At 52.3% G+C, this 20,532-nt stretch overlaps 1 protein-coding gene across 1 annotated transcript; it reads right to left on the minus strand.

Annotated features, from left to right (window-relative positions):
* Positions 1-4,062: 4,062 nt before the first annotated feature.
* LOC115116534 (cyclin-Y-like protein 1) lies at positions 4,063-20,458 on the minus strand. Its single transcript, XM_065023212.1, has 10 exons — positions 19,609-20,458; positions 18,427-18,501; positions 15,335-15,375; positions 15,101-15,198; positions 14,977-15,012; positions 14,684-14,735; positions 14,471-14,590; positions 5,879-6,045; positions 4,752-4,914; positions 4,063-4,559 (listed from the first exon to the last, which is right to left on the minus strand). The coding sequence occupies exons 1-10, from the start codon at positions 19,769-19,771 to the stop codon at positions 4,443-4,445; spliced, it is 1,032 nt and encodes a 343-aa protein (XP_064879284.1). The 5' UTR covers positions 19,772-20,458; the 3' UTR covers positions 4,063-4,442.
* Positions 20,459-20,532: the final 74 nt, after the last annotated feature.

Below are 20,532 nucleotides of genomic sequence, written 5' to 3' on the forward strand. Positions count from 1 at the left end.
CAGACTCTGGATGGTGCTCAGACTCATGGTGCTCAGAGAGTGACTGGATGGATGCTTGTCAGACTCATGGTGAGAGTGACTGGATGGATGCTTGTCAGACTCATGGTGCAGAGAGTGACTGGATGGATGCTTGTCAGACTCATGGTGCTCCACAGAGAGTGACTGGATGGATGCTTGTCAGACTCATGGTGCTCCACAGAGAGTGACTGGATGGATGCTGGTCAGACTCATGGTGCTCCACAGAGTGGCTGACGGAAACTAGATGGATGTTAATTTAACTTATTGAACAGATTGTAAATGATGTCAACTATTGTCTTCACATAAGGACATGTTTAAACAAATTGTGGCAATATAGGAGTATTTTGTATTATATTTCCTAGTTCTCATCCTAGACTCATTGCAGGAGATTTCCCCTGAAGTTGGAACTTTTTAAAAGATCTGTGGGGGGGGGGGGGGGGTACAGTTCAATAAGTCTCTAGAATTTTTAAATGACATGTTTTGCTAGTATGTTCATAACCTGAAACGTAAAGTGGCCTTCCTAAAAGGACATTTCACTCTTGACATGTTTATGGACACAGTAACGCCTTGTTAGGATGAAGGAATTTCACTACCCATTTATGTGCAGATTTGAATATGAAGTCAGTTTTAAAAAAGTCCAGATGAATTGAGAGGTGTCACCACTCAATGTTTTACTTTCCCTGTTAAATTGAGATCCCAAGTATACAATGTTTTACTTTCCCTGTTAAATTGAGATCCCAAGTATACAATGTTTTACTTTCCCTGTTAAATTGAGATCCCAAGTATACAATGTTTTACTTTCCCTGTTAAATTGAGATCCCAAGTATACAATGTTTTACTTTCCCTGTTAAATTGAGATCCCAAGTATACAATGGGTGAACATGAGGAAAATAGTGTTAACTGAGTTGGTCTGATTGGAATCCAGAATTTCATCGTTCTCACCCTTGAGGAGCAATACAGCCCCCCCCACCACCACTTGTGCTGTGATTACTTACCTGGACCACCTATTGAGACTGAAGTGCCTCTTTAAAAGGTGCAACTTCCCACTTTAGAGACCACTGTTGTAGCCTCTTCTGCCTCCATGTGGTGGGTTCTAGTAATTACAGCAGCACATATTGTGAAATGACAATCTTGTTTTTTCTCTGCAAATGTGTTACCCATAATCTACCTGTAGCATCCCATTTATCCAATGGCCTTTGTCTTAAATACCTAATAAATCAACTGAATGGATCAGTGTACATGCGATACTCTTTTTAAAAAATGGCCTTGTCTAATTCTGGCATGTTAAACTATGTAGCCTGTAACCCAGGTAGAGAATAATAAACGTGTGAATCTGGAGTATGTTCTGTTGTGGGTTGGTCTGATTCTAGAAACCATCAGACCACTTATGGTCTACGCTTCCTCAGTCTAGTCCTGTCAGATCTATGAAAAACCAATGGGAAAATATAAAATCAGCCCAATTTATTTGAAGTCATTTCAAATACAGGGCTTGATTGAGCTTAACCTGACACATGAAACCAAAAGAACAGCTGCAGAACTGCCAACCCCAGCCGGCACTCCAGACAGGCTAAAGTAAACCCAGAACTGCCAACCCCACCCAGCTGACACTCCAGACAGGCTAAAGTAAACCCAGAACTGCCAACCCCACCCAGCTGACACTCCAGACAGGCTAAAGTAAACCCAGAACTGCCAACCCCACCCAGCTGACACTCCAGACAGGCTAAAGTAAACCCAGAACTGCCAACCCCACCCAGCTGACACTCCAGACAGGCTAAAAAAACCCAGAACTGCCAACCCCACCCAGCTGACACTCCAGACAGGCTAAAGTAAACCCAGAACTGCCAACCCCACCCAGCTGACACTCCAGACAGGCTAAAGTAAACCCAGAACTGCCAACCCCACCCAGCTGACACTCCAGACAGGCTAAAGTAAACCCAGAACTGCCAACCCCACCCAGCTGACACTCCAGACAGGCTAAAGTAAACCCAGAACTGCCAACCCCACCCAGCTGACACTCCAGACAGGCTAAAGTAAACCCAGAACTACCAACCCCACCCAGCTGACACCCAGACAGGCTAAAGTTTTACCCAGAACTACCAACCCCACCCAGCTGACACTGACAGGCTAAAGTAAACCCAGAACTACCAATCCCACCCAGCTGGCACTCCAGACAGGCTAAAAAACCCAGTACTGCCAACCCCACCCAGCTGGCACTCCAGACAGGCTAAAGAAACCCAGAACTGCCAACCCCACCCAGCTGACACTCCAGACAGGCTAAAAAACCCAGAACTGCCAACCCCACCCAGCTGACACTCCAGACAGGCTAAAGTAAACCCAGAACTGCCAACCCCACCCAGCTGACACTCCAGACAGGCTAAAGTAAACCCAGAACTGCCAACCCCACTGAGCTGACACTCTTGACAGGCTGTAAACCCAGAACTGCCAACCCCACCCAGCTGACACTCCAGACAGGCTAAAGTAAACCCAGAACTACCAACCCCCCCAGCTGACACTCCAGACAGGCTCTACCCAGAACTACCAACCCCACCCAGCTGACACTCCAGACAGGCTAAAGTAAACCCAGAACTACCAACCCCACCCAGTTGACACTCCAGACAGGCTAAAGTAAACCCAGAACTGCCAACCCCACCCAGCTGACACTCCAGACAGGCTAAAGTAAACCCAGAACTGCCAACCCCACCCAGCTGACACTCCAGACAGGCTAAAGTAAACCCAGAACTGCCAACCCCACCCAGCTGACACTCCAGACAGGCTAAAGTAAACCCAGAACTACCAACCCGACCCAGTACTGACACTCCAGACAGGCTAAAGTAAACCCAGAACTGCCAACCCCACCCAGCTGGCACCACAGACAGGCTAAAGTAAACCCAGAACTGCCAACCCCACCCAGCTGGCACCACAGACAGGCTAAAGTAAACCCAGAACTGCCAACCCCACCCAGCTGGCACCACAGACAGGCTAAAGTAAACCCAGAACTGCCAACCCCACCCAGCTGACACTCCAGACAGGCTAAAGTAAACCCAGAACTGCCAACCCCACCCAGCTGGCACTCCAGACAGGCTGTTAAACCCAGAACTGCCAACCCCACCCAGCTGACACTCCAGACAGGCTAAAGAAACCCAGAACTGCCAACCCCACTTAGCTGACACTCCAGACAGGCTAGTCCCAGAACTGCCAACCCCAAGCTGACACTCCAGACAGGCAAATAAACCCAGAACTGCCAACCCCACCCAGCTTTGACAGGCTTTAAACCCAGTACTGCCAACCCCACCCAGCTGACACTCCAGACAGGCTAAAGTAAACCCAGAACTGCCAACCCCACCCAGCTGACACTCCAGACAGGCTAAAGTAAACCCAGAACTGCCAACCCCACCCAGCTGACACTCCAGACAGGCTAAAGTAAACCCAGAACTGCCAACCCCACCCAGCTGACACTCCAGACAGGCTAAAGTAAACCCAGAACTGCCAACCCCACCCAGCCGGAACTCCAGACAGGCTAAAGTAAACCCAGAACTGCCAACCCCACCCAGCTGACACTCCAGACAGGCTAAAGTAAACCCAGAACTACCAACCCGACCCAGCTGACACTCCAGACAGGCTAAAGTAAACCCAGAACTGCCAACCCCACCCAGCTGGCACCACAGACAGGCTAAAGTAAACCCAGAACTGCCAACCCCACCCAGCTGGCACCACAGACAGGCTAAAGTAAACCCAGAACTGCCAACCCCACCCAGCTGGCACCACAGACAGGCTAAAGTAAACCCAGAACTGCCAACCCCACCCAGCTGACACTCCAGACAGGCTAAAGTAAACCCAGAACTGCCAACCCCACCCAGCTGGCACTCCAGACAGGCTAAAGTAAACCCAGAACTGCCAACCCCACCCAGCTGACACTCCAGACAGGCTAAAGTAAACCCAGAACTGCCAACCCCACCCAGCTGACACTCCAGACAGGCTAAAGTAAACCCAGGACTGACACCATAACATCACGCATCTTATCTAGAAATGGACACCATACACAGATTTGATAGTTTATTACGGTTTATTTGAAATAAACAGCAACTGAAAATATGTTCAATTAAAAACCGATACATTTCCCAGCTAAAGGGCCTACACAGTAAGCAAAGAAAACCGTCCTACGTCACCATCTGTCTGTCTGTGCGCCAAACTACACCACAGGGTAGTTAGAGGCTTCGTCACCATGGTCAGTGTGTGGTGTCAGTCACTCCAACCCTTCTTGCAGATCTGGAGTGTATGAGTAAGTATCAGTGGTGGAGCTGCCACCATACAGATCTGGGGGTGATTTGGGACCAGCTGTGTGTGTCGATGGTGCCAGTGAGTGTCTAGTTTAGGAAGACCTTCGGTGCATCCTCAGCCTGTCCTGTGTGTGTAGCAGGTCAGCTTTAGGACAGCACGGCATGGGTAGTTCGGACACCCACCAGATTGTCTGCACTGAGGGACCTCCTTATGGTCACCTTGCCCAGATCCTTGTATCTGTCCTCACACAGTCTGGAGATAGCCTGGGAACACAACACTTATTACAGCCCAGAGATAGCCTGGGAACACAACAACACTTAGTACCTACATGATAGTAGGGGAGTAGGGGCTGGGGTTGTTTCTGAACAGGACCAAGTCAACCAGGACAACCATTAAACTCTCCTCTTGCCAAGTAGCAGTGTTTACATTCCTGCTGTCCTAGAAGCTCTCCTCACCTCCAGTTTAGTGGCTCGCTGGTTGTCAAGTGGCTCCAGGGGGAAGTTGAGGTTGTTGTCGTCGGCCAGGGAGCGCAGGTCAAAGTAGTACTTGGCGTAGACGCTGGCCGGCACGTTGATGTTGAACTGAAGCAGCTCCAGGAAGTGCCTCTCCATCTCATTCCTGTGAGAGGTAGAGAGAGAGAGAGGTAGAGGTAGAGAGAGAGGTACAGGTAGAGAGAGAGGTACAGGTAGAGAGAGGTTGAGGTAGAGAGAGAGAGGGGTACAGGTAGAGAGAGAGAGGGGGGTACAGGTAGAGAGAGAGAGGGGGTACAGGTAGAGAGAGGGGTAGAGCTTAAATCTCAGCAGTCTTATCCTCCATACTCTCCCAGCCTCCTTTCCAAAACGTCAGAGGGAAGTGAGTTCTCGGGGAGAGGACTGAGGACGCAAGGAATCCAGGGAAGACTTTTGAGATGTACCTGGCCAGCAAGGCAAAATCTACATCTAACTTTATTGATTTACATAAGATGAGTTTTGACCCACATGGCAAAGTTCCAATTTAACAATGCGCCTCATAATATTGAGATTTATATATTTTTATTCACAGTTCACTCTTGGGTGAGTCAAAACAATACATTCCTGCACACTTCTATGAAGACCTTTGTCAGCGGCATCAATCTATTATATTGTATTAATATAGTCCTTTGAACAAGGATGTGCCACACGAAGCCCATGGGTAAGAAGGGGGGCTTATGCCACTCCAGGGGCTCAGGAGACCCACAGCCTGAATCCTAAAACTACCCTGACACCCCTCACATTCAACTGGACCTCCAAGCCACTTCCCACTGCTTCTTTTATATTCTTCTCTCTAAATCAGGGACTGAGACACCTGGGACACCAGATGGGTGCAATTAATGATCCGATAGAACAGAATATCAGCAGGCTCCGAGACCTCGTAGGGTCAGAGTTGAATACCCCTGCCCTAAGCACTTAGATATGAGAGGATTGGAGAGCTGTAAGGATGATGGTAGTCGTCCCTCTCGCTTACACCTATCCAACCCTCAGATCTAATGCCTAAAGGTTGGGGTGACTTGTGAAGGTGAGCAGTCAGGGGGACAGGTGAGTGGACAGGACAGAGGGACACTGACATGTCCTCCACGGTGATGTCCTTGAGGATCTGGCAGTAGTCTACGTTCCACACGGCCTGGTCGTCCCACACCTTGGACGCCAGCAGGATGGCTCCCAGTACGATACGCTTCCAGTTGCAGGGACAGATGTCCATCTCAGCGTAGGTCAGCAGACGCTCCAGGTACACCTTGGGGAAGAATGGACACAGTAAATGAGACAGTCTCATCGGACACTGCTGGACACAGTAACACCGTTACCAGGACCAGGTGTTCAGCAGGACACTGCTGGACACAGTAACACCGTTACCAGGGCCAGGTGTTCAGCAGGACACTGCTGGACACAGTAACACCGTTACCAGGAGTTCTGCTGGACACAGTAACACTGTTACCAGGAGTTCAGCAGGAGTTCTGCTGGACACAGTAACACTGTTACCAGGAGTTCAGCAGGAGTTCTGCTGGACACAGTAACACCGTTACCAGGACCAGGTGTTCACCAGGAGTTCTGCTGGACACAGTAACACCGTTACCAGGAGTTCTGCTGGACACAGTAACACCGTTACCAGGAGTTCTGCTGGACACAGTAACACTGTTAGCAGGAGTTCTGCTGGACACAGTAACACTGTTACCAGGAGTTCAGCAGGAGTTCTGCTGGACACAGTAACACTGTTACCAGGAGTTCAGCAGGAGTTCTGCTGGACACAGTAACACTGTTACCAGGAGTTCAGCAGGAGTTCTGCTGGTAACACTGTTACAGCAGGAGTTCTGCTGGACACAGTAACACTGTTACCAGGAGTTCAGCAGGAGTTCTGCTGGACACAGTAACACTGTTACCAGGAGTTCAGCAGGAGTTCTGCTGGACACAGTAACACTGTTACCAGGAGTTCAGCAGGAGTTCTGCTGGACAACAGGAGTAGCAGGAGTTCTGCACTGTTACAGTAACACTGTTACCAGGAGTTCAGCAGGAGTTCTGCTGGACACAGTAACACTGTTACCAGGAGTTCAGCAGGAGTTCTGCTGGACACAGTAACACTGTTACCAGGAGTTCAGCAGGAGTTCTGCTGGACACAGTAACACCGTTACCAGGACCAGGTGTTCACCAGGAGTTCTGCTGGACACAGTAACACCGTTACCAGGAGTTCTGCTGGACACAGTAACACCGTTACCAGGAGTTCTGCTGGACACAGTAACACTGTTAGCAGGAGTTCTGCTGGACACAGTAACACTGTTACCAGGAGTTCAGCAGGAGTTCTGCTGGACACAGTAACACTGTTACCAGGAGTTCAGCAGGAGTTCTGCTGGACACAGTAACACTGTTACCAGGAGTTCAGCAGGAGTTCTGCTGGACACAGTAACACTGTTACCAGGAGTTCAGCAGGAGTTCTGCTGGACACAGTAACACTGGAGGAGTTCAGCAGGAGTTCTGCTGGAACAGTAACACTGTTACCAGGAGTTCAGCAGGAGTTCTGCTGGACACAGTAACACTGTTACCAGGAGTTCAGCAGGAGTTCTGCTGGACACAGTAACACTGTTACCAGGAGTTCAGCAGGAGTTCTGCTGGACACAGTAACACTGTTACCAGGAGTTCAGCAGGAGTTCTGTGGGGTACAGTAACACTGTTACCAGGAGTTCAGCAGGAGTTCTGCTGGACACAGTAACACTGTTACCAGGAGTTCAGCAGGAGTTCTGCTGGTAACACTGTTACCAGGAGTTCAGCAGGAGTTCTGCTGGACACAGTAACACCGTTACCAGGAGTTACCAGTTCAGCAGGAGTTCTGCTGGACACAGTAACACTGTTACCAGGAGTTCAGCAGGAGTTCTGCAGGTGTTCAGCAGGAGTTCTGGGACACAGTAACACTGTTACCAGGAGTTCAGCAGGAGTTCTGCTGGACACAGTAACACTGTTACCAGGAGTTCAGCAGGAGTTCTGCTGGACACAGTACACTGTTACCAGGAGTTCAGCAGGAGTTCTGCTGGACACAGTAACACTGTTACCAGGAGTTCAGCAGGAGTTCTGCTGGACACAGTAACACTGTTACCAGGAGTTCAGCAGGAGTTCTGCTGGACACAGTAACACTGTTACCAGGAGTTCAGCAGGAGTTCTGCTGGACAGTAACACTGTTACCAGGAGTTCAGCAGGAGTTCTGCTGGACACAGTAACACCAGGAGTTAGCAGGAGTTCTTTGAAGGAGTTCTGCTGGACACAGTAACACTGTTACCAGGACGTCAGCAGGAGTTCTGCTGGACACAGTAACACTGTTACCAGGAGTTCAGCAGGACACAGTAACACTGTTACCAGGAGTTCAGCAGGACACAGTAACAATGTTACCAGGAGTTCAGCAGGACACTGCTGGACACAGTAACACTGTTACCAGGAGTTCAGCAGGACACTGCTGGACACAGTAACACTGTTACCAGGAGTTCAGCTGGACACAGTAACACCGTTACCAGGGCCAGGTGTTCAGCTGGACACAGTAACACTGTTACCAGGAGTTCAGCTGGACACAGTAACACCGTTACCAGGGCCAGGTGTTCAGCTGGACACAGTAACACTGTTACCAGGAGTTCAGCTGGACACAGTAACACCGTTACCAGGGCCAGGTGTTCAGCAGGACACTGCTGGACACAGTAACACCGTTACCAGGGCCAGGTGTTCAGCAGGACACTGCTGGACACAGTAACACCGTTACCAGGGCCAGGTGTTCAGCAGGACACTGCTGGACACAGTAACACCAGCAGGACACTGCTGGACACAGTAACCAGGGCCAGGTGTTCAGCAGGACACTGCTGGACACAGTAACACCGTTACCAGGGCCAGGTGTTCAGCAGGACACTGCTGGACACAGTGGACACCGTTACCAGGGCCAGGTGTTCAGCAGGACACTGCTGGACACAGTAACACCGTTACCAGGGCCAGGTGTTCAGCAGGACACTGCTGGACACAGTAACACCGTTACCAGGGCCAGGTGTTCAGCAGGACACTGCTGGACACAGTAACACCGTTACCAGGGCCAGGTGTTCAGCAGGACACTGCTGGACACAGTAACAGGGCCAGGTGTTCCAGGACACTGCTGGACACAGTGTTCAGGGCCAGGACACTGCTGGACACAGTAACACCGTTACCAGGGCCAGCGGTGTTCAGCAGGACACTGCTGGACACAGTTCAGGGCCAGGTGTTCAGCAGGACACTGCTGGACACAGTAACACCGTTACCAGGGCCAGGTGTTCAGCAGGACACTGCTGGACACAGTAACACCGTTACCAGGGCCAGGTGTTCAGCAGGACACTGCTGGACACAGTAACACCGTTACCAGGGCCAGGTGTTCAGCAGGACACTGCTGGACACAGTAACACCGTTACCAGGGCCAGGTGTTCAGCAGGACACTGCTGGACACAGTAACACCGTTGTTCAGCAGGACAGGACACAGTAACACAGGTGGGCCAGGTGTTCAGCAGGACACTGCTGGACACAGTAACACACAGTAACACACCAGGGCCAGGTGTTCAGCAGGACACTGCTGGACACAGTAACACCGTTACCAGGGCCAGGTGTTCAGCAGGACACTGCTGGACACAGTAACACCGTTACCAGGGCCAGGTGTTCAGCAGGACACTGCTGGACACAGTAACACCGTTACCAGGGCCAGGTGTTCAGCAGGACACTGCTGGACACAGTAAGGGCCAGGTGTTCAGCAGGACACTGCTGGACACAGTAACACCGTTACCAGGGCCAGGTGTTCAGCAGGACACTGCTGGACACAGTAACACCGTTACCAGGGCCAGGTGTTCAGCAGGACACTGCTGGACACAGTAACACCGTTACCAGGGCCAGGTGTTCAGCAGGACACTGCTGGACACAGTAACACCGTTACCAGGGCCAGGTGTTCAGCAGGACACTGCTGGACACAGTAACACCGTTACCAGGGCCAGGTGTTCAGCAGGACACTGCTGGACACAGTAACACCGTTACCAGGGCCAGGTGTTCAGCAGGACACTGCTGGACACAGTAACACCGTTACCAGGGCCAGGTGTTCAGCAGGACACTGCTGGACACAGTAACACCGTTACCAGGGCCAGGTGTTCAGCAGGACACTGCTGGACACAACACCGTAAGGGCCAGGTGTTCAGCAGTGCTGGACACAGTAACACCGCTACCAGGGCCAGGTGTTCAGCAGGACACTGCTGGACACAACACCGTTACCAGGGCCAGGTGTTCAGCAGGACACTGCTGGACACAGTAACACTGCTACAGGGCCAGGTGTTCAGCAGGACACTGCTGGACACAGTAACACCGTTACCAGGGCCAGGTGTTCAGCAGGACACTGCTGGACACAGTAACACCGTTACCAGGGCCAGGTGTTCAGCAGGACACTCAGCAGGACACTGCTGGACACAGTAACACCGTTACCAGGGCCAGGTGTTCAGCAGGACACTGCTGGACACAGTAACACCGTTACCAGGACCAGGTGTTCAGCAGGACACTGCTGGACACAGTAACACCGTTACCAGGACCAGGTGTTCAGCAGGACACTGCTGGACACAGTAACACCGTTACCAGGGCCAGGTGTTCAGCAGGACACTGCTGGACACAGTAACACCGTTACCAGGGCCAGGTGTTCAGCAGGACACTGCTGGACACAGTAACACCGTTACCAGGGCCAGGTGTTCAGCAGGACACTGCTGGACACAGTAACACACAGTTACCAGGGCCAGGTGTTCAGCAGGACACTGCTGGACACAGTAACACCAGCAGGACACTTGGACCAGGGCCAGGTGTTCAGCAGGACACTGCTGGACACAGTAACACCGTTACCAGGGCCAGGTGTTCAGCAGGACACTGCTGGACACAGTAACACAGTAGGGCCAGGTGTTCAGCAGGACACTGCTGGACACAGTAACACTGGGGCCAGGTGTTCAGCAGGGGCCAGGTGTTCAGCACACTGCTGGACACAGTAACACCGTTACCAGGGCCAGGTGTTCAGCAGGACACTGCTGGACACAGTAACACCGTTACCAGGGCCAGGTGTTCAGCAGGACACTGCTGGACACAGTAACACCGTTACCAGGGCCAGGTGTTCAGCAGGACACTGCTGGACACAGTAACACCGTTACCAGGGCCAGGTGTTCAGCAGGACACTGCTGGGTGTTCAGCAGGACACTGCTGGACACAGTACACGTTACCAGGGCCAGGTGTTCAGCAGGACACTGCTGGACACAGTAACACCGTTACCAGGGCCAGGTGTTCAGCAGGACACTGCTGGACACAGTAACACCGTTACCAGGGCCAGGTGTTCAGCAGGACACTGCTGGACACAGTAACACCGTTACCAGGGCCAGGTGTTCAGCAGGACACTGCTGGACACAGTAACACCGTTACCAGGGCCAGGTGTTCAGCAGGTGTAACACCGCAGGGCCAGGTGTTCTGCTGGACACAGTAACACCGTTACCAGGGCCAGGTGTTCAGCAGGACACTGCTGGACACAGTAACACCGTTACCAGGGCCAGGTGTTCAGCAGGACACTGCTGGACACAGTAACACCGTGTTCAGCAGGACACTGCTGGACACAGTAACACCGGGGCCAGGTGTTCAGCAGGACACTGCTGGACACAGTAACACCGTTACCAGGGCCAGGTGTTCAGCAGGACACTGCTGGACACAGTAACACCGTTACCAGGGCCAGGTGTTCAGCAGGACACTGCTGGACACAGTAACACCGTTACCAGGGCCAGGTGTTCAGCAGGACACTGCTGGACACAGTAACACCGTTACCAGGGCCAGGTGTTCAGCAGGACACTGCTGGACACAGTAACACAGGACACTGCTGGACACAGTAACACACCAGGGCCAGGTGTTCAGCAGGACACTGCTGGACACAGTAACACCGTTACCAGGGCCAGGTGTTCAGCAGGACACTGCTGGACACATTAACACCGTTACCAGGACACTGCTGGACACAGTAACACCGTTACCAGGGCCAGGTGTTCAGCAGGACACTGCTGGACACAGTAACACCGTTACCAGGGCCAGGTGTTCAGCAGGACACTGCTGGACACAGTAACACCGTTACCAGGGCCAGGTGTTCAGCAGGACACTGCTGGACACAGTAACACCGTTGCCAGGGCGTTACCAGGGCCAGGTGTTCAGCAGGACACTGCTGGACACAGTAACACCGTTACCAGGGCCAGGTGTTCAGCAGGACACTGCTGGACACAGTAACACCGTTACCAGGGCCAGGTGTTCAGCAGGACACTGCTGGACACAGTAACACCGTTACCAGGGCCAGGTGTTCAGCAGGACACTGCTGGACACAGTAACACCGTTACCAGGGCCAGGTGTTCAGCAGGACACTGCTGGACACAGTAACACCGTTACCAGGGCCAGGTGTTCAGCAGGACACTGCTGGACACAGTAACACCGTTACCAGGACCAGGTGTTCAGCAGGACACTGCTGGACACAGTAACACCGTTGTTCAGCAGGACACTGGGACCAGGTGTTCAGCAGGACACTGCTGGACACAGTAACACCGTTACCAGGGCCAGGTGTTCAGCAGGACACTGCTGGACAACAGTAACACCAGGACACTGCTGGACACAGTAACACCGTACCAGGGCCAGGTGTTCAGCAGGACACTGGACACAGTAACACCGTGGACCAGGTGTTCAGCAGGACACTGCTGGACACACCGTTACCAGGGCCAGGTGTTCAGCAGGACACTGCTGGACACAGTAACACCGTTACCAGGGCCAGGTGTTCAGCAGGACACTGCTGGACACAGTAACACCGTTACCAGGGCCAGGTGTTCAGCAGGACACTGCTGGACACAGTAACACCGTTACCAGGGCCAGGTGTTCAGCAGGACACTGCTGGACACAGTAACACCGTTACCAGGGCCAGGTGTTCAGCAGGACACTGCTGGACACAGTAACACCGTTAGGGCCAGGTGTTCCAGGTGTGGACACAGTCAGCAGGACAGGTGTTGCTGCTGGACACAGTAACACCGTTACCAGGGCCAGGTGTTCAGCAGGACACTGCTGGACACAGTAACACCGTTACCAGGGCCAGGTGTTCAGCAGGACACTGCTGGACACAGTAACACCGTTAGCAGGACACAGGGCCAGGTGTTCAGCAGGACACTGCTGGACACAGTAACACCGTTACCAGGGCCAGGTGTTCAGCAGGACACTGCTGGACACAGTAACACCGTTACCAGGGCCAGGTGTTCAGCAGGACACTGCTGGACACAGTAACACCGTTACCAGGGCCAGGTGTTCAGCAGGACACTGCTGGACACAGTAACACCGTTACCAGGGCCAGGTGTTCAGCAGGACACTGCTGGACACAGTAACACCATTACCAGGGCCAGGTGTTCAGCAGGACACTGCTGGACACAGTAACACCGTTACCAGGGCCAGGTGTTCAGCAGGACACAGTAACACCGTTACCAGGGCCAGGTGTTCAGCAGGACACTGCTGGACACAGTAACACCGTTACCAGGGCCAGGTGTTCAGCAGGACACTGCTGGGCCAGGTGTTCACAGGAACACCACCGTTACCAGGGCCAGGTGTTCAGCAGGACACTGCTGGACACAGTACCAGGGCCAGGTGTTCAGCAGGACACAGTTACCAGGGCCAGGTGTTCAGCAGGACACTGCTGGACACAGTAACACCGTTACCAGGGCCAGGTGTTCAGCAGGACACTGCTGGACACAGTAACACCGTTACCAGGGCCAGGTGTTCAGCAGGACACAGTAACACCGTTACCAGGACCAGGTGTTCAGCAGGACACAGTAACACCATTACCAGGGCCAGGTGTTCAGCAGGAGACAGTAACACCGTTACCAGGACCAGGTGTTCAGCAGGACACTGCTGGACACAGTAACACCGTTACCAGGGCCAGGTGTTCAGCAGGACACAGTAACACCGTTACCAGGGCCAGGTGTTCAGCAGGACACAGTGCTGGAGGTGTTCAGCAGGACACTGCTGGACACAGTAACACCGTTACCAGGGCCAGGTGTTCAGCAGGACACTGCTAGACACAGGTGTTCACACACTGCTGGACACAGTTTACCAGGGCCAGGTGTTCAGCAGGACACTGCTAGACACAGTAACACCGTTACCAGGGCCAGGTGTTCAGCAGGACACTGCTAGACACAGTAACACCGTTACCAGGGCCAGGTGTTCAGCAGGACACAGTAACACCGTTACCAGGGCCAGGTGTTCAGCAGGACACAGTAACACCGTTACCAGGGCCAGGTGTTCAGCAGGACACAGTAACACCGTTACCAGGGCCAGGTGTTCAGCAGGAGACAATAGATTATTATGCAGAACAAGCGTCTCTTTTACTCACGTCAGCTCTCAACACGCCACAACATTTAACTACTAAACATGCCCAAAGTGAAACTCCCTGTGATAGGGCAACAGACTGGTAGGGCAACTGACTGGTGGCATACGTACCAGGGTGACGATGGCATACGTACCAGGGTGACGATGGCATACGTACCAGGGTGACGATGGCATACGTACCAGGGTGACGATGGCATACGTACCAGGGTGACGATGGCATACGTACCAGGGTGACGATGGCATACGTACCAGGGTGACGATGGCATACGTACCAGGGTGACGATGGCACACTCAGCAGTCAGCTGGGCCGAGCTGAAGAGCGTGCGGACAAAGCGGTAGATGAGCTTGTGTTCAGGGTCCACGCTGTAGTAGTCTTCTGGAACCTTCTCTCTCTGAGGAAGAGGAGGTCTGGTCAGTCAGTCTGACAGGAGGTTTGGTGTGCACACACACACACAGACATACAGTATCTTCTTCCACCTACTCACCGTTAATGGGTGGATCTTCTCATCGAAAATGTCCAGAGAACGGTTTGAATCCCTGAGGGGAAAAAAAAGACTGAAAACTACTGCTACAAGCCCACACACACAGAGAAAGACCACTCCCATAATATGTTACTATGTCACCACACCTTCATTACCATGTTACCATATCACAAATCAACACACCTTCATTACCATGATACCATGTCATGACAAATCATCAACAGAAAACTCCTCCATTTACCTCACCACGTCTCTATATCATTTTCCTCATGAAATGAATGACAGCTAAAACCTACCTGTTTTTTATGTGATAGTATATCGCCAACGTGACACTGGAACAGAGAGAGACAAGACGGTGAGTCCTTACAATGACCGCCTCTTTTCTGCTCTGCCGTGTGTGTGGAGGTAAGGAGGTCTCACCATTTGACCGTACTCTTCAGGTTGGGCAGGCTGACCGTGCTATCGTCAAGGAATATTGTGGAGCAGGAGCTGTACTTTTTAGATAACCCAGGAGACGTCTAGGAAAAGGGAGTAGTTGTTAGTCCATGGAACAGGGAAAAACATAGCATCACTTCCTGACATCTCTGCATTAGGATCAGTGGATGTCCATGGGTAGCCATAGTAACGCTCGACTGGACAGATGGATTTACTCACGTGATGATTACTTAAGTAGTTACTTCTCCTTTTCTCCCGCACTGGAGGGGAAAGAAGTCAGACAAATCTTAGGTCAGGTAGTTCCCTGAACGTGTTGAATAACTATCTGACTGTGACCATTAGACTCTCCTGTTGTCCAGACCAGATCTGGGACGTGATCTGCATGGCACAACGTTGTGGGACGTTCAGATAAAGAAATATATTACGTAGAACAAGCGTGCCCCTCTGACATGTAGAATAAGAAATCATGTCAACTCTATTCATGACATTTCTATCTGCGCCGTTCCATGATAACCAGAGGATACAGCCATGAGAAGTAGAAGATCCCCATGCCACTTGTGGCGACATGCTGCACGGAGCCTTCACTGTGCACTGCCACTTTAAGAGCGCATCAGCAGTCAGGAAGGGGGAGATAAAGATAGCTCTTCCGGCGCTCTGTGGAGAGCTCTCGGTTGGCGCGGCAGTTTGACACTGTGTGCAACTCTGTAGAACTATTTTTCAGCGTACTTTGTAAAGTGTTGAAGTGGAACGCCGGTGTGAGCTCTCTAGGTAGGGGGTGGAACGCCGGTGTGAGCTCTCTAGGTAGGGGGTGGAACGCCGGTGTGAGCTCTCTAGGTAGGGGGTGGAACGCCGGTGTGAGCTCTCTAGGTAGGGGGTGGAACGCCGGTGTGAGCTCTCTAGGTAGGGGGTGGAACGCCGGTGTGAGCTCTCTAGGTAGGGGGTGGAACGCCGGTGTGAGCTCTCTAGGTGGGGGTGGAACGCCGGTGTGAGCTCTCTAGGTAGGGGGTGGAACGCCGGTGTGAGCTCTCTAGGTGGGGGTGGAACGCCGGTGTGAGCTCTCTAGGTGGGGGGTGGAACGCCGGTGTGAGCTCTCTAGGTAGGGGGTGGAACGCCGGTGTGAGCTCTCTAGGTGGGGGTGGAACGCCGGTGTGAGCTCTCTAGGTAGGGGGTGGAACGCCGGTGTGAGCTCTCTAGGTGGGGGTGGAACGCCGGTGTGAGCTCTCTAGGTGGGGGTGGGAACGCGCCGGTGTGAGCTCTCTAGGTAGGGGTGGAACGCCGGTGTGAGCTCTCTAGGTGGGGGTGGAACGCCGGTGTGAGCTCTCTAGGTAGGGGTGGAACGCCGGTGTGAGCTCTCTAGGTAGGGGGTGGAACGCCGGTGTGAGCTCTCTAGGTGGGGGGTGGAACGCCGGTGTGAGCTCTCTAGGTAGGGGGTGGAACGCCGGTGTGAGCTCTCTAGGTAGGGGTGGAACGCCGGTGTGAGCTCTCTAGGTGGGGGTGGAACGCCGGTGTGAGCTCTCTAGGTAGGGGGTGGAACGCTCGGTGTGAGCTCTCTAGGTGGGGGTGGAACGCCGGTGTGAGCTCTCTAGGTAGGGGGTGGAACGCCGGTGTGAGCTCTCTAGGTAGGGGGTGGAACGCCGGTGTGAGCTCTCTAGGTAGGGGGGTGGAACGCCGGTGTGAGCTCTCTAGGTGGGGGTGGAACGCCGGTGTGAGCTCTCTAGGTGGGGGTGGAACGCCGGTGTGAGCTCTCTAGGTGGGGGTGGAACGCGGTGGAGCTCTCTAGGTGGGGGTGGAACGCCGGTGTGAGCTCTCTAGGTGGGGGGTGGAACGCCGGTGTGAGCTCTCTAGGTGGGGGGTGGAACGCCGGTGTGAGCTCTCTAGGTGGGGGTGGAACGCCGGTGTGAGCTCTCTAGGTGGGGGTGGAACGCCGGTGTGAGCTCTCTAGGTGGGGGGTGGAACGCCGGTGTGAGCTCTCTAGGTAGGGGGTGGAACGCCGGTGTGAGCTCTCTAGGTAGGGGGTGGAACGCCGGTGGGTGTGAGCTCTCTAGGTGGGGGGTGGAACGCCGGTGTGAGCTCTCTAGGTGGGGGTGGAACGCCGGTGTGAGCTCTCTAGGTGGGGGTGGAACGCCGGTGTGAGCTCTCTAGGTAGGGGTGGAACGCCGGTGTGAGCTCTCTAGGTAGGGGTGGAACGCCGGTGTGAGCTCTCTAGGTAGGGGGTGGAACGCCGGTGTGAGCTCTCTAGGTGGAACGCCGGTGTGAGGGGGGTGGAACGCCGGTGTGAGCTCTCTAGGTGGGGGTGGAACGCCGGTGTGAGCTCTCTAGGTGGGGGGTGGAACGCCGGTGTGAGCTCTCTAGGTGGGGGGTGGAACGCCGGTGTGAGCTCTCTAGGTAGGGGGTGGAACGCCGGTGTGAGCTCTCTAGGTGGGGGGTGGAACGCCGGTGTGAGCTCTCTAGGTGGGGGTGGAACGCCGGTGTGAGCTCTCTAGGTGGGGGTGGAACGCCGGTGTGAGCTCTCTAGGTGGGGGGGGGTGGAACGCGCGGTGTGAGCTCTCTAGGTAGGGGGTGGAACGCCGGTGTGAGCTCTCTAGGTGGGGGGTGGAACGCCGGTGTGAGCTCTCTAGGTGGGGGGTGTATCTTTTGGGAGCGCTTCTGTCATTGATCACATGGAGTGGTAGGAACATTGTTGCGAAGCTTTGACTAACAAACCAACCATCAGGTGTATCTGACGGACAATCCGTGCAACAGCTAAGACCCCCTCCTCTCTGTGCTCTACACTGCAGCACTCCTCTTCTCCCCAATGCAGTCCCTTTGATGTTCAGTGGCACTGGACTACTACTGACCTGCCAGACATCTTTGGGTTGACATTGTAGTTAAAGGGAGGTTGTTGTTTGAACTGTATTGATTTGGTGTGGAACTATTGACATTTGGCCCGAGAAGAGTAGAACAACCCCCCCCCTCACTGGGAGGTAATACTGAATATTGCAAATTCTCTAAGGGTTATGAGTGGGTTCTTTCTGTGTCAATTGTTTCTATGAAGTTGCCTTTTAAATTGCTCTGCCATTATTATTGTAGGTGGTATTATTGGTTGGGTCACCGCTGTGCTGTGACATGTGTTTTATATGGTGTCTGATCCTTTCTACTTGCCATCTGACCAACAGTCTTCAGTCTAGACAGTCTCTTCTGCTGATGTGCGTTTCTGGTAGCAGAACCATCTATCCTATTATTTGCCTTTCAGCAGGGTTGATACCTGCCTGCCTGGCGCCAGAACAAAAATGATTTTATTTACCCATCTAACAATACTGCTACACACTTACCATCAGTCTGAGACTTGTTGAGGAAGATTGTGCTGGCTCTGGCATTATCAGATGGGTTGGACTCCTGCGCCAATTCTGAAAGAAACAAGAAATACACACCTATTTTATCACCAACACCACAAGAAATGCACACGTATCCCAACTATATGCACCATGTGTATCTGAAACCAGACTGAGATACAGTATACTACTGACTGATTACAGATCATTACCTCTGGGGGTGCACCTTGTGACTTGACATGACACTCACTATACTCTGGGAAAGGGGGATACCTAGTCAGTTGTCCAACTGTATGTATTCAACTGAAATATTTCTTCCGCATTTCACTCAGCCCCTCTGAGTGAAATGGGGGCTGCCATATGACAGATTTTTACCTTGTCAGCTCGGGGATTCGATCCAGCAACCATTTGGTTACTGGCCCAACGCTCTAACCACTAAACTACCTGGCTATAGCTGAAGCAAAAACTACGCTAGATACTCTGCAGGCTATAGCTGAAGCAAAAACAACGCTAGATACTCTGCAGGCTATAGCTGAAGCAAAAACCATGCTGGATACTCTGCAGGCTATAGCTGAAGCAAAAACAACGCTAGATACTCTGCAGGCTATAGCTGAAGCAAAAACAACGCTAGATACTCTGCAGGCTATAGCTGAAGCAAAAACAACGCTAGATACTCTGCAGGCTATAGCTGAAGCAAAAACAATGCTAGATACTCTGCAGGCCATAGCTGAAGCAAAAACAACGCTAGATACTCTGCAGGCTATAGCTGAAGCAAAAACAATGCTAGATACTCTGCAGGCTATAGCTGAAGCAAAAACAACGCTAGATACTCTGCAGGCTATAGCTGAAGCAAAAAACATGCTGGATACTCTGCAGGCTATAGCTGAAGCAAAAACAATGCTAGATACTCTGCAGGCTATAGCTGAAGCAAAAACAACGCTAGATACTCTGCAGGCTATAGCTGAAGCAAAAACAATGCTGGATACTCTGCAGGACATCTTGGAATAGCTGAACCAATATGACTGAACAATCAATAGTGCAACAGGTCATAAGCTGATGTATGCATTGTGGGTTAACAGCAAGCAATATCTTCATTTCCCCTTTCATGCATGTCTTGGCTGTTCAGAGGCGTGACCATGACGTATACCCCTCCACTCCAGTTTATCCGAAAAGTACACCTACCATCCGGGACCTCTCTATCGCTGATGTGCTGCAGATAGGTGCCCGTGTCCTCGCTTACGTCGTCGCCAGTGGTGGTTATTGGGTAGTCGTCGAGCTCGACTGCTCTCCTTGCAAGCTTTGGACTCCCGCCGGGGGACATGCAGCATGACACTGTAGCCCCCATGATTGAACAATTTACTAAAGTCCTACTACTGACTACACCCCAGATATCTGAAAGAACCGTCCACTCGTCTATAACATCAGACAGAACCACTGTCAGTGATGCCTGGTCTCAAAATGACACATTCAATTTTAAATACATGAGTAGCAGCCACATATCGGGGTTCATATCTACAACACACAATTCAAACTGAACAGTTGAATCCCTATCTTTTTCAGGGCGTGTGCGCAAAGGCATGGCGAGTAGCGCATTGATACGTCGGCCAGATACAGGCTTGACCACTAAACTAATCCAAAGGCTGGCAACGCTAGGACACCGGTTTAACCGTTAATGGCAACACGTTATACTCGGTTTTAAAAAGCCTAGCTTAAGCTGCTAGACAGCTGATACGTTAAAAAACATGAATCTGGTCTTCATAAACCAGACGTAGTTTGCTAGCTAGCCCTACACCCGGCTAACGCTAATCCAGGCGTCAGCTAACTGGCTATTTATGCCGGTCCACTTGATCTAGCTGTTCTTGCGATGCATTGTAGTCAGAGAATATGCCGAATTCCTTCGTCTCAGCAAATGTTCTAGGTATGGTCGTTCACCGTACACAGAAATGTATAATGCTCAGATTTGAGACGACTAGCTAGCCTGCTAACAGCTGATTCCCACTCCAGCCAAAGCCAACTAGGAAGGAACGCCCTCAAGAACGGCCCATTTTGACGCACGTCAATTACCATTGGCTGTTTACCAAGATTAATAATTGTTATTTGACAGAG

This window comes from Oncorhynchus nerka, linkage group LG2 (genome assembly GCF_034236695.1).
Source record: "Oncorhynchus nerka isolate Pitt River linkage group LG2, Oner_Uvic_2.0, whole genome shotgun sequence".
NCBI lineage: Eukaryota > Metazoa > Chordata > Actinopteri > Salmoniformes > Salmonidae > Oncorhynchus > Oncorhynchus nerka.

Coding starts and splice junctions, on each gene's coding strand:
- LOC115116534 (XM_065023212.1), bottom strand. CDS start 19,771: ATGGGGGCTACAGTGTCATGCTGCATGTCCCCCGGCGGGAGTCCAAAG. Junction 6,046..14,470: donor AGTGTGCCATCGTCACCCTG/GTACGTATGCCA, acceptor TTCTTCCCCAAG/GTGTACCTGGAGCGTCTGCT. Junction 4,560..4,751: donor AGCGAGCCACTAAACTGGAG/GTGAGGAGAGCT, acceptor TTGTGTTCCCAG/GCTATCTCCAGACTGTGTGA.